Raw genomic sequence first — 12,863 nt, 5'->3', positions numbered from 1 at the left:
TGAAGCCGGCGCGGCTGCTGCTGCTGCTGAGCGGGTGCGCGCTGCTGCTGGCGCCGGCCGTGCGGGGCTGCGGGCCGGGCAGGGTGGTGGGCAGCCGCCGCCGCCCCCCCCGCAAGCTCATCCCCCTCGCCTACAAGCAGTTCAGCCCCAACGTCCCCGAGAAGACGCTGGGGGCCAGCGGCCGCTACGAGGGCAAGATCGCGCGGAACTCGGAGCGCTTCAAGGAGCTCACGCCCAACTACAACCCCGACATCATCTTCAAGGACGAGGAGAACACCGGCGCCGACCGGCTCATGACCCAGGTACGGTCCCCGCCGCCGCCCGCCCCGCTTCTCCCGACCGCGCCGGGCACCTGCGGGCACCGGGACTGCCCCGGAGCGCCCTGAGCTCCGCTCTCTCGGGGGCGGCGCGGCCAGCAGCGGGGGAGAACCCGGCGCTGCGGCTTCCCCGTCCTGCCCCGGGCATCCCGGTGCCCGGCCCGGGCTGAGCCGGCATCTCCCTCCGGCGGGCTCCGCAAAGCTCTGCCGCTGGGGCTGGGCTGGGCGCGTCGGAGCCGGAGCGGGCAGCAGCCCGTCCCGCTGCTCTTCGATTCGGCAGCAGCCTGCGCCCGGAGCCGGCGGCATCCTCTCCCCGCCGCCCCGGGGATGGCAGCACACTGCCCCGCTGCCCCTCGGACTCGGTGACACCCCTGCCTGCTGCATCCCGAGGTGTGCCCTTGTGCCTCCAGAGCCGGCAGCACGCTACCCCACCAGCCAGCAGCGCCCTGTCCCCCGGGATGACAGCAACCTGTCCCCCGGGATGGCAGCACCTTGTCCCGCGGTCCCTCGGTCCCATGTCGGCTGCACCCCGACGTGTGTCCTTGTGCCTCCCGAACTGGCAGCAGCCTGTCCTGCTGTCCCCCAACCCATGTTTCCCCTTCCCCTGAGCAGGCAGCAACCTGTCCTGCTGTCTCGCAACCTATGTCCCCCTGTCCCCTGAGCTGGCAGCAACCTGCCCTGCTGTACCCTGTCCCATGTCCCCCCGTCTCCTGAACTGGCAGCAACATGTCCTGCTGTCCCGCAATCTATGTCCCCCTGTCCCCTGAGCGGGCAGCAACCTGCCCTGCTGTACACATCCTGCCCTTGCCCCTCTGCTCTGCCTACCGGCTGGCAGAGCAGGCAGCCTGCCTGTGGGAGCTGAAGGGCAGAGCCGAGCCTGGTGTGCTGGCAGGGAGGGGAGCAGGCAGAGCAGCACGCTGGGGTCCAGGAGCACCCTTGCTGCCCATGTCCCCACTCTGTCGTCAAAACCCTGTGCCGTGCCTTAGTGCCCCATTCCTACGTGTCTCGGGTGGGATGGTGAAGGGTGCCTGGTGGGGGCTGCCCTCAGCTTGCTGCGCTCAGGGACGGGGACAACCTGTTATTGCAAATGCCCTGCTGCAGCCAGCTGACAAGTGCCCTGGGCCAGGGGGAAGGAGGGGGGGGGGGGGCAGAGGACGGCAGTGCAGGGCGGGGGGGGGAGGTGATGCTGGACGAAGGTTACTCTGTGTTTTAATATTGCCAGGAGAATGCCTGAGGGTTTCAGGAATGCAGATAAGGAGCCGCACGGCCTTGCTAAGAAGCCTGGCCACCAGCCTCAGCTCTGGGTTACAGCCCGAGGAAGCTCCCGGGGGAGGCAGAGGGGAGTCAGGGCTGCCCCGCTGACCGCTGCAGCTCCCATCTGGAGCTGATGGGTGGGTGAACATAGATGGCCGTGGTGGCAGGTGCTGAGGGGGCTCTGGCTGTATTTTGTGACTGAGGTTTTGGTACCAATGGGAGGAGAAGCTGCTTGGGTGCTGGCTTGACAGCTCTGCAACCCCACGTGCCCCGGGGGCAGGTACCTGAGGGCAGGAGCCATGCTCCAGGGTGGTTCTCAGGCAGGGGACTGCAGCAGAGGGACCGAGACCCCCTGGGAGGCAGCACCGCGCTTGGGGAGTTGCACAAGTCGTGGTTGCTGGTCACTGGGGTCCTGGGGCTGGGCTGGAGCCTGCATTCCCCAGGGAACAGCCTCAGGAATACTGAGGAAGCGATGAGGTCTGCTGGTCCATGCATTGGAGAAGCAGGTGACATCGTATTGCTTGTGAGGCAAGAGAGTGCTCCTGGCTGCATTTGCTCTTTACAGTGCTCGCCCCACCGAGCCAGTGCCCTCCAGTACCCCTGGGAGAGAGAAGGCTCCATGTGCCACCTGCAAACCCCACACTTCCCACTGTCCCGCTGCCTTGTTGGCAGGGTACCTGGAAGCTCCCTGGTCCTCTTGGGCTGCCCAAATGAGGGCTCCTACCCCCTGCAGGATTCCTAGCCACTGCACATTTGGGCACAGATGGGTACCATGGTGGTTTGGGCAGCTCTGTAGGGAATTGTCCCTGTTACAGTAGAGGTGGCATGACTTCAGGTAGACTGCTTCCATCCCATAGCCCTTTGGGCTTGGCTTGTGGCTCCTGGCTGTGGGAGATGCCCCCAGATGTGTAAGCTCCGGCTCTGGCACCATACCCTGTGTTGCTATGGGTTGGGAAAGGCCATTGACCCAACTCCTTGTCCCTTCCCCCAGTGCGCTGGCTTTTACTGCTGTTGACTCACTTCAAACCTGTTTTCTTTCCCCAAGTCCAAGGGTCTGGGTGTCCCAGGCAGCCGGAAGATGCCGCCTGCTTTGGGGGGGTGGGTAGTGCTGCTCTCTGCCTGCCTTTCCTTTATCGTTTCATCTTCCTCAAGAATTCCAGTGTGTTTGCTCTTGCTGGTCCCACTCGGAGGTGCTGAGATAAGGCTGGAGGCAGAGCCCGCCTCACCTCTCCCCAGCAGCCTGGCCCAGGAATGTCCCCGGCCCCCTGCCCCCATGGAGTCCCAACCCCAAGCCTCTCCCTTCCACAGCCATCACCCCTTGCAGCCACCATTGGCCCAATTGGTACCGAGACCATCCTTGCAGTGGTGAGGAATTGCTCATGGAGACCTTGGGATAGGACTCCTGGCTTCCTTTGGGAGAAACTTCACCCATGGGGGAGATGCTAGTGGGACCCCTCTTCTCTTGGCCAGCCTTGGGCATCAGGGTAGCTGTGGCCACACGTGCTCCATCCACAACCCCTGTTCTGAGGCTGTGGTCACACTTGAGTGTCCTGCATACATCTTCTGAGATAGCCCTGGGGTACCTGCTGGCTGTGCCCTGTCTTGGAGCTGTGCGCTTCCTTCCAGACCTGCTGTCTTCCCAAAAGGGCTTTGGCTTTCCCCACAAGACATGGTCCTGTACCCAATCTGGGCACGAGAAGAGAGAGATGCCAATGCTGGTCAGTGGGGAAAACATCACTGCTCAGCCCAACCCAACATCCCCAGGGTCTCCACTGTGAAATGCATGGGATAGCACAGAGCCATCCAGTTCAGTGTGGTGGCATGTGGTCCCATCCTGCATGTGGCCTGGGGGTCCTCAGTCACCTGTGATACTACAGGGACAAGCTGTGCCCCCACACACGCTGTCACCACTCACCTTTCCCCCAAGCCCTGCTATATGCCTGTTGCATGGGATTCAGCCTCCCAGCTGGGCACCAAAACAGCGCTGGATCTGGTGAGCCATGGCCAGAGCTCAGTGCCACATGGCTGAGCTTGGACATCCCACTCCAGCTTGGGTCCCTCAGGGCCCGTGGGCCACGGTGGCATTTCCACATCTTTGCTGTCACCTTGCGAGACCTTGTGTTCACCCCTAGGCAGGAGGGGGACCACACCACGCAAGCAGGCGTGATCACCCTGGTCCCCGAGGATGCTGTAGCCCCTCTGAGCTGTGCATGGGGAGGAGATGGGCTCTCCCTGCAGCCCCCAGCAAGCATAGACCCTGCAGACAACCCATGCCCACAGCTTTCTTGGTCCCTGCCTACCTGTGTGTGCAGGCAGCAGATCCCCTGGGCAGGCAGTGTCCATCCCTGCCTGCTCCCTGCTGCCCATGCCTGCTCCCTGCCCATCGCTGCCTGCTCCTCACCCATCCCTGGCTATCCCTGGCGGTTGTTGTCTTCTTCGGAACCACCCATCCTGCTCCCTGCCCATCCCTACCTGCTCCCCGATTATCATTGCTCATCCCTGCCTTCTCCCTTCTCATAGTTGCCTCTTCCCTGCCCATCCGTGCCTGCTCCTTGCCCGCCGCTGCCCTGCCCGTTGGTACCCGCTTGTCTCCCCGACCCTCCCCGCCCGTCGGTACCGGCTCCCCGCCGGTGCCCGCCCGTGCTCTGACACCTGCTGGCCACCGAAGGCACAGGCAGAGCCGCCCGTCCCGGTAGCCCGGGGTAGGGTGCTGCGGGGCTGTGTGGCCAGCGGGGCAGGCAGCTGGGTGCTGCCCCCAGGCAGGGGCTTGGGGGGCAAGGTGGGACCCTTGGGCTGGGGCTGTGCTGGGAGAGGCGCATGCAGGGGACGAGGCAGCCCAGATGGGTCCCACTCGGAAAGGGTGGCCCTGCCCCAGGGGCTGGTGGCAGGCGGTGTCCCTGGCTGGGGGACAGGGGTTGGAGGGTCTTGGTGTTTGTGTGGGGGCAGCTTGGTCCCGGAGGACAGCAGTGAGGGCAGGAGGGCAGGAGGGGTCCTCAGAGTGGGGTGCTGGCATGGGACACCTGAAGGGATGGCCTGGGGGATGTGAGGCATCAGGAAATCCCTGCCTGCCTCCAGCCCTGAACCCCCTTATTGCCTTTCTCTGTGGGGTCCCCATGGGGCCATGGACCTTGGGAGCTGCTTGTGCCATGTTCCAAGTGGTACCACGGTGGTGCTGGATGGGAACAAAAGTCGCTCCCCTCCCTCCTTCTCCTCCATTCACCTGGCAACTGTTTGTCCAACACCTTCCTGGCTTATCTCCCCACACCCAGGGAGCCGTGGGACGAGGGCAGAGGTGCTCCCCCACCCCATGCGGGGCAAAGGCCTGCCTGGCACTGCCCTTCCCGGGGCTTGGACCCTGCCAAGTGCAAGTGGGTTTCCCCAGGAGTGGCAGTGCCCACCTCCCCTGGACAGGAGGAGGTACTTAGGGACAGGGTGAGGGCCCATGTACTTGGGGAGGGGGGCGCAGTTCACTGCAGAAGCAGTGCTGGGGCATTTCTGAGCCCAAGGGTGTAGCCAGCATCAGGTTTTATGGCCCTGGCTCATGCTCACCGTGACGCTGTCTCCACAACCCGTGACGTCCTGGGATGGGGAGTTCCAGCACTGAGCTGGGCATCATGCAAAAATATCCTCCACGGTAGCTGATTTTTAGGCTGCTGACCTGTCGTTTTGTTTGATGCTTCCCAGAACTGGCCTCATGCATGACCATAAATGCTCTGTCCCTCACCCTGATTTTATAGCGGTCTCTGAGACACCGTCCCCATCCCCAGCATCTCCTTTCCAGGCTGCAAAATCCTAGTCCGTTCACCTGGGTTTGTGTAGAAGCTCCCATATATATTGCTTTTCCTACACCTTTTCTACATCTTCTCCATCCCTTTTGCAGCAGGGGGAGGGACCAGAGATGCAGCTGCGATGCAGGTGTGACTGGGGGAAGCACAGGGCAAGGCTGGGAGAGCTGTGGTGCAGGAGTGAAGACAGCGGCAGCAGGGAACGAGGCAGGGCGGTTGCCTTGTTTGTGTGACCTCTTTAGCCACCAAGTCTGGGGCTTTTGGAATCTGCTGCTCTTCCTCAGCCCTGGGGTTTCAGCCTTTGCTGTGGGGAGAAATGAAGGAGGCTTCACCCTGCATCCCTTATGCCCCAGCACAACAGATTTCTTAGGTGGGTTTGGCTTTTCTGATGTGAGCAGAGGCTGGATGAAGCTGTGAGGCTGCCCAGTGCTGTGTCCTTGTGCCACAGGACTTGAGGAGTGATACCAAGTACCAAGCAGAGCTGTGCTGAGGACTGGGCAGGTTGTTTCACTGGTGGCTGAGGACAGTGCTGGGGACCCTGGGGAATCCTTCCAGCCAGGAGGCAGCAGGGTCTCAACTCTTGCATCCTCCTCCCATCAGCTTGGAGCCCCTGGGGCAGTGCTAGTGCAGGGGAGGTGTCCTGGGAGCAGAGAGGGTATTTCACCCTGACCAAGGCTCTGCTCTTCAACTGCAGGGTCTTCAACCAGTTGGGAAGTGGTGGGAGAGGTGGAGGGGAAGACGGGTACCTGAATGGGGTGCACACCCTTGGCAGATGCTGTGTCAAACAAGGGGTTACTGGGCACTGCGAGGAGTCTGGAGGGCATGAGATGGACATGGCACCTCATGTTGTGAGACCTTCTTCTGCTGGGCCAGTGCCCAGCGGCTGTGGTGACCCTAAGAGACTTCATGGAAACATGATGGGACACAACCTGCCAACCAGGCAGCTAATCCCCACCTCCGAAAAGCTTTTACTGACTCTCCCTTTGTGCCCCACAGCGCTGCAAGGACCGCTTGAATTCCCTGGCCATCTCCGTCATGAATCAGTGGCCGGGGGTGAAGCTGCGGGTGACAGAGGGCTGGGACGAGGACGGGCACCACTCAGAGGAGTCTCTGCATTACGAGGGCCGAGCTGTGGACATCACCACCTCGGACCGGGACCGCAACAAGTACGGCATGCTGGCCCGCCTGGCCGTGGAGGCTGGCTTCGACTGGGTCTACTACGAGTCTAAGGCACACATCCACTGCTCCGTCAAGTCAGGTAAGGCTGGGGGAGGGCAGTGAGTGGGGCCGGGAGCCAGCCCCCTCCCCATTGTGGGGTGCCCGGGGAGCCTGGCTGGCTGGGTGGGGTGCTCTTGGTGGGGTGGGGTGGGGGGGGTGCTGGCCCTCGAAGCCTGATTTCCCTATCTGGGGCAGACAGCAGGGTGGGGAGTGAGTCACACACCTGTGGCCAGCAGTGCCATAGGGCAAATTCTCCATCTAGCTCCCACAGACCTGCAGCCTGACCCACCCTCTCTACCTGCCTCCTTACCCCCTACACACATCCCTTCCCCCTGCCCCCTGCCAAGCCTGTCCCCCCAACTCTGCCCGTCACATCTGTCTCCCCTTGGCCTTGCAGCTCCTTAATGCCCAGCTGCCCACCCTCAGCCCCATCCAGCCCGGCCTGTGTGGGGATGGGGACACCCAGGCCAGGGTGCCTTGGGCTCAGCTCTCTGCGTGCGGCTTCTTCTTCTGCGGAGGGGAGCGGAGCTTGGGTTGGGGGGGGAATGCTGGGGGGCAGAGTGAGACCGGAGTGAGGGATGCTGTCGTCGCTGGTGGTGTTTGCTTCGTGCGGTGCAGGGGAGGGGGGAGGAAAAGCTTCTCTCAGGCCTTGCCGGGGTTGCGTGGGGTGCAAGGTGTGTCCCCCAAAGCCCACCCCCACTTCATCCCGTGGAGAAGGTGCCCTGCCCGGGATGCTGCAGCTCCGGGCGGCGCTGGCTGCGTGCGGCAGAGGGCAGCAGCGGCCCACGCACGGCACCGGCCACGCAGGGGCACAGCGGCCCCGCACGCCGCGGGGAGAGAGAGGGCTGTGCCGCTTCTCGGACGCGTGTGTGCCCGTGTCGCGACAGGCCGGGAAGGGCTCTGCAGAGGCAGCCTGGGTGGCTGCAGGCGCGCTGGCACACGGCTGTGCCATGCCGGAGAACCCTGCCTGCCCCCAGAGCGCTCAACCCACGCACAGGGAGAGGGGCTGTGGCTGCACACGCATGCCCACAGACGTGCCCACGCACCCGCGGTGGTGCCAGGGCTGGTGGTACCTACACCAGCGCTGCCCAGTGCCTCTTGTCCCCCCCCCGGGCTCGGCTCCCACCGCCCTCTGCCTGTCCTACCGCCCTAGCCCGCAGCCAGCGGCCTGACACCCCCCGACGCCAGCCTGTCCCCCCGCGCTGACCCGCTCCCCCGTGCCGATGCCAGGACGGGCGCAACGCCGGCCGGCGATGGAAGTGGGGCGACCGCGCCGCAGAGAGGGAGCGACGCGCCCCCGAAGAAGAGGGACAAAGCGTGGGCGAAGGACCCCCGCGCCCCAGGGTGCCCTGTGGGGCCGGCCCGAGGAGTGGGGCCAAGCTCCGAAGCAAGGACCGTGACCCCAGAGCCTTGGGGCTGGCCAGAGGAGCGGGGGGCTGTGCCCCTGGAGAAGGACGGAGGCTCTTGAATCCCGGGATGCTCCCCTGGACCGACGGAAGAGGAATGCCGTGACCCAGGCTGCACACCAGGGCCCTGAGGCCCTGGAGGGCTTCTGGAGGCTGGCCACAGCCCCCTGGTTCTGCAGCAGCTCCCCAGGGCTCTGGGTCCCCCATATTTATACCCGAGGCCGTGGGGAGCCTGGGGATGTGTGGTGGAGGCTGTGGGGTGCATATCATGACACACACCCCCAGAGCTGTGTACAGAGGGCAGCCGGGCTGCCCCTGCCTCTTAGTAAATGGCTTTTATTTTTGTACGGATGGCCACGTGGCCTGTTGTATGTATTTTGTCTCCTCGGGTCCCCCCCCCCTGCACCTGTGCACCCCTTCATGCCCAGCGCCTGTGCCCCCCACTTCTGCCAGGTGCCTCTCTCGCCCTCCTGCCAGCTCCTCCCCATGGCTCTGCCACCTGCCTGGGGCTGTGGGGTGTAAGATTTGGGACCTGGCCCCCGGGGCAGGCATGGGGCAGGCGCTGCACCTTGTCTGAGCAATAAAAGGATTCTGTCCCAGAGATGGATGCCTCTCTTCATGGGCCTGGGGGCTGGGATCTGGCTCTGCCTGAAGCTGGGGAGGGGTGGGGGACAGGGCCATCTGGGTGGGGACACTCAGGGATTAGATGGGGGAGCTGGGAGGGAGCCTCGAGAAGGGGCTGGGATCTTGAGGTTGGGATTGTGCGGGGCCAGAAGCAGGACCCTGGATGAGATGCCGCTGGCAGGTGATGGGAGGGCATCAAATAAACCCAAAGATGGGGGTTGCTGGGGCTTGGGGGACCGGGGTTGCTGCAGGAGCTGAGCACCGTTCTTTGGGATGCCAGGGTTCCCCTGCTGAGTGCCAGGTTGGGCCCCTGGTGACACTGGGTGACTTGCTGCACCTTTTCATCTGGGGAGGGTTAGGACCACTGTGCCACCATTCAGGCGACAAGCCCTGAAGAGTTTGGGTGTTTTACCCTCTGACAGCTACTAGAGAAACCCTGCCCAGGAGGCTGGTAGCTTTTGCCTGATGATGGCCACAGGCTGTGACACTTCCTGCAGGTCAGAGAGCGGGTCGGCTGGCATCAGCAGCGCAGGGGTGAGCAAGCAGGAGAAGGGAGCGGGGCTGCAGCGTGGGGTGGGGGTGTGTGGCGGTGTTGGGAGAGGGCTCTGCGCCGTGCGCCGTTCCTTGTAGCATCCTCCCCAGAGGTACCCAGACCCAGGACTGCAGGGGATGGGCATGCTGTGGGCATGCTGAGTGTGACCAGGCACTCTACTCCTCACCCTGCCACCGGCCCAGGGCTCTGCCTCCCTGCTTTTGAGCTTTGGGTGCCCCTTGGCGTGGCCTTGGGCTGTGGCTGTGCCTCCCTCCCCCTGCCAGGCAGGTTTGGGGACCTGGCTCTGGAGAGAAATCCCAGCACCCTGTCACTGCAGCAGAGGGCAGGTGCTGCCACGCATGGCTCAAGCCCCCAAGGGTCACCCCCAGTGACATGGTGGTTGGGGAATAGGCACTCAGGGAGGCTGGACATGAGCACATTGGTGATGCCAAGGCAGGGTTATCCCTGGGTGGGCAAAACTGGGCAGCTCAGGAGGGTCTTCACGCATGGTGGAAGGGTGATGCTGGGGGTCTGGCAGATGGGTAACCCTCCTGTCCTCTCTCTCCTTGCGCAGAGCACTCAGCTGCCGCGAAGACAGGGGGCTGCTTCCCTGGGTGGGCTCTGGCGACACTGGAGGATGGTACCCGGACGCCGCTGTGGGCGCTGCGCCCGGGCCAGCGGGTGCTGGCGATGGACGAAGCGGGCAGGCCCACCTACAGCGACTTCTTGGCTTTCCTGGACAAGGAGCCCCGTGCCCTCACCTCCTTCCACATCATCGAGACGCGGGAGCCTCCCCGGCGCCTGACCCTGACGCCCACCCACCTGCTGTTCGTGGCTGAGAACGCCTCGGTGCCCACCACCCACTTCCGTCCCACCTTCGCCAGCCGCGTGCACCCTGGACATTTCGTGCTGGTGGCAGTGGGGGGGGGCGGTTTGCAGCCCGCCGAGGTGGTGGGGGTGCAGGACCGGAGGGACGTGGGAGCCTACGCCCCACTGACCCGCCACGGGACGCTGGTGGTGGATGGTGTGGTGGCCTCATGCTTCGCCCTGGTGCAGGAGCAACAGCTGGCACAGATGGCCTTCTGGCCGCTCCGGCTCTACCACAGCCTGGTGGGGTGGCCAGGGGTGCAGGGAGACGGCGTGCACTGGTACTCGGGGCTGCTCTACCGCCTGGGCAGGCTGATCCTGCCCCCCGATAGCTTCCACCCCCTGGGGGTACCCCGGGCAGAGAGCTGAGGGTGCGCCCCGGCCAGCACTGCTGGAGGAGGTGGGGGCTTTGGGGTGCCTCAGTGGGGGCCAGCCCCCCCTCCCAAAGCTGAATGCCTGTGGGGAGCTGCCTCCAGCCCTTCCTGCTCGGGGCACAGCCACCTCCCAGTTAGAGGGCACTGGGGCTCCCCGATGTGCCTCCTCCGTGCCCATCGCCCCCTCCTCACCCCCTGTTCAGGGGGGCCAGGGGAGAGGCACATGGGCCCTCCCCCCGGACATGGGGGTGCCCCCGGCTGGATCCACATGCTGCTATGCCTGTGTGTGCGTGTGATGTGCGTGTGCGTGTGCAGAATTAGCTAACGATGGAGGTCTGATAGGCGAGGGGGAGCAGGGAGAGGGGAGAGCCCCTGGCTGCAGACTGCTCCTGCGGGGCTCCCAGCCTGCCTGCACCCAGGGGGGAGGCTTTGGGAGTAGGGACCCAGTGCCATTTTCTGGGGACCCCAGGCAGAAGGGTGGGCGATGCCATTCCCACCCCTGGGAGGTGGCAGCTGGAAGGAGGGTGACCCAGGTGCTGGGACTGTGCCCTGCTGTTACCCCTGACTGCAGGTGCAGGGGGGCATGAAAAACAACCCCTATATGCCTGGGGGGTCTGGGCACGAGCAGGGCAGGAGGGGCTCTGATGCCTTGGTGGCACAGGTGCTATTGGCGTGAGAGGCTGGGGAGCAGGACCTTGAGCTCTGCCCAAAGCCAGCACCGAGGCCACCCAGCTGGGCATGCCCATGGGGACACCATGACAACATTGTGGGGGGGTCTGGCTGGTAAGGGGAGGCTGGGGAGGCAGGCATGAGGGCAGGAGGGTGTGAGTGCCAGCCAGGAATGGGCATGCACTGTCTGGGAGCAGGGGTGGGGAGAGCCAGGGCTGCAGCTCCAGCCTGCCAGAGCTGGGGAAGGGAAGTGGCTGGGGAGAAAGGCAGTGGGATTTCTCTCCCTCTCTCCCTTGCCTTCCCAGCATCCTGCCCTGAGCTGGCTCAGCCCAAAGCCAGGCTTTTCCCACCCCAAAGCTAAAAAACTCCCTGTGCTCCAGACCCTGCCTGGCCTCACCTCCCCAGCCTCCCCCAGCACCCCAAACCCTCAGGGTAACTCATTGCTGCTCACCCACTCCTGGGACCTGAGGCCGGGGGGGGGGGGTCCCATGGGGGCGGCAGCCACAACACCCCCCCCCCCGAAAATCCTAGCTAGAGACTCAGCTTCCCCCTGCTCCACATTAGCAGAGGTGAGGGGGCTGGGGAAGGGAAGGGGTTGTGTCCTGCCTCCCCCCTGCAGCATCACGCGTCTTTATTTATTTATCTGCTCTTTGTATGTACCATAGAGGGGAGGCAGCGTGGGCGCGTGCAGGGGGAGCCGGGAGCGGGGAGGGGGTAAAGCTGTTTGGTTGGGGAGGGTGATTTTTTTTTTTTTTAAACAAAAAGCAGAAATTATTTAAAGATTATTTTAAAGCACAGTTTTTATGGTGATTGTTGTCCAGGGCGAAGTGAGAGAGCGCGAGCGCGGCCGACAGCAGGTGTATTTTTGTCTCTTCACTGGATGTACCTTTTCTGGTCGGGGACACGGCCCAATAAATCCATCGTCTCCCAGGCAGGCGGTCCGAGATCTGGTGTGAGGAGGGCAGGCAGGGATCGGGGATGCTTAGTGCCCACCACAGACAGGGCAAGCGGGGACAGAGGGCATCTTGCTCTTGTCTAGGAGCAACATTTAGCCACCCCGGTGCCCCTTACCAATAGGGGCGAGCTCTCCTTCTCTACTCCCCCAGGTAGCAGGGAGGCTGCAGAAGCAACCCAGCATACATGGGACCAAGCTGTCACCAGGACCACCTGGTAACTAGGGTGAGAGGGGCAGGATGTAGAAGGGGCAACCACCTCAGGACTGCTGGAGACACCTCTCCATCCCAGTCTGGGCCCACCTGGCCATGCTGGAACAGCCTTCCCACCCTTTCCATCACCACAACACCCACTAACCCAGTGCTCCTGGAGAAGATGGACCCCCTACCCTGCACTCCGAGTTTCCAGTGTCACTTCAGCCTAGTGCTAGTCACTGTTGCCACTGTCACCTTGCCCCTTGCCAGCCCTGTTCCCTCTCCACCCCATCCCCTTGCCAGCAGAAGGGAAGACCACCAGCCAGCACCTAACACAGATTCCCCCTACCTGTGCCACACGTGCACCCCCTGCCCCATCTCCAGGCTGCCCTGCCTTGCTCTCCCCACAGGGACTGAGAACGGGGGTCCCCCCAGAGCTTTCCCTGGACCCCACAGCGTGGTGAGTGCGGAGCAATTCGGCAGCAGGCTGTCAACGAGGGCCCTCATCGCCGTGGCTAATTTAAGGGCTCTGCGAGGCGGCTGAGCTAATTTAATTAGGTTCTTATTACAGAGAAGGACAAATTGGTCCCTGGGGGGGCCACGGGGTCAGGCCTTCGAGAAGCGCTTTATGGAGTGAAATTTCAATCAGGCTGCCGTCGCAGGCACGGG

At 63.6% G+C, this 12,863-nt stretch overlaps 1 protein-coding gene across 1 annotated transcript in view; it reads left to right on the top strand.

Annotated features, from left to right (window-relative positions):
• The window catches only part of IHH (indian hedgehog), a 14,411-nt gene extending 2,701 nt beyond the window's left edge, over positions 1 to 11,710 (top strand). The window contains exons 2-4 of the mRNA XM_014954118.1: positions 6 to 302; positions 6,353 to 6,614; positions 9,711 to 11,710. Of these exons, the coding sequence (XP_014809604.1) occupies positions 6 to 302; positions 6,353 to 6,614; positions 9,711 to 10,372 (1,221 nt within the window). The 3' untranslated portion in view covers positions 10,373 to 11,710. The remainder of the gene's footprint in view (positions 1 to 5; positions 303 to 6,352; positions 6,615 to 9,710) is intronic.
• The last annotated feature ends 1,153 nt before the right edge of the window (positions 11,711 to 12,863 follow it).

The sequence above is a fragment of the Calidris pugnax genome, unplaced genomic scaffold (assembly GCF_001431845.1).
Source record: "Calidris pugnax isolate Ruff unplaced genomic scaffold, ASM143184v1 scaffold103, whole genome shotgun sequence".
Lineage (NCBI taxonomy): Eukaryota > Metazoa > Chordata > Aves > Charadriiformes > Scolopacidae > Calidris > Calidris pugnax.
Note: the sequence above shows the minus strand (reverse complement) of the source record. Positions and strands in the feature narration are given on the sequence as shown.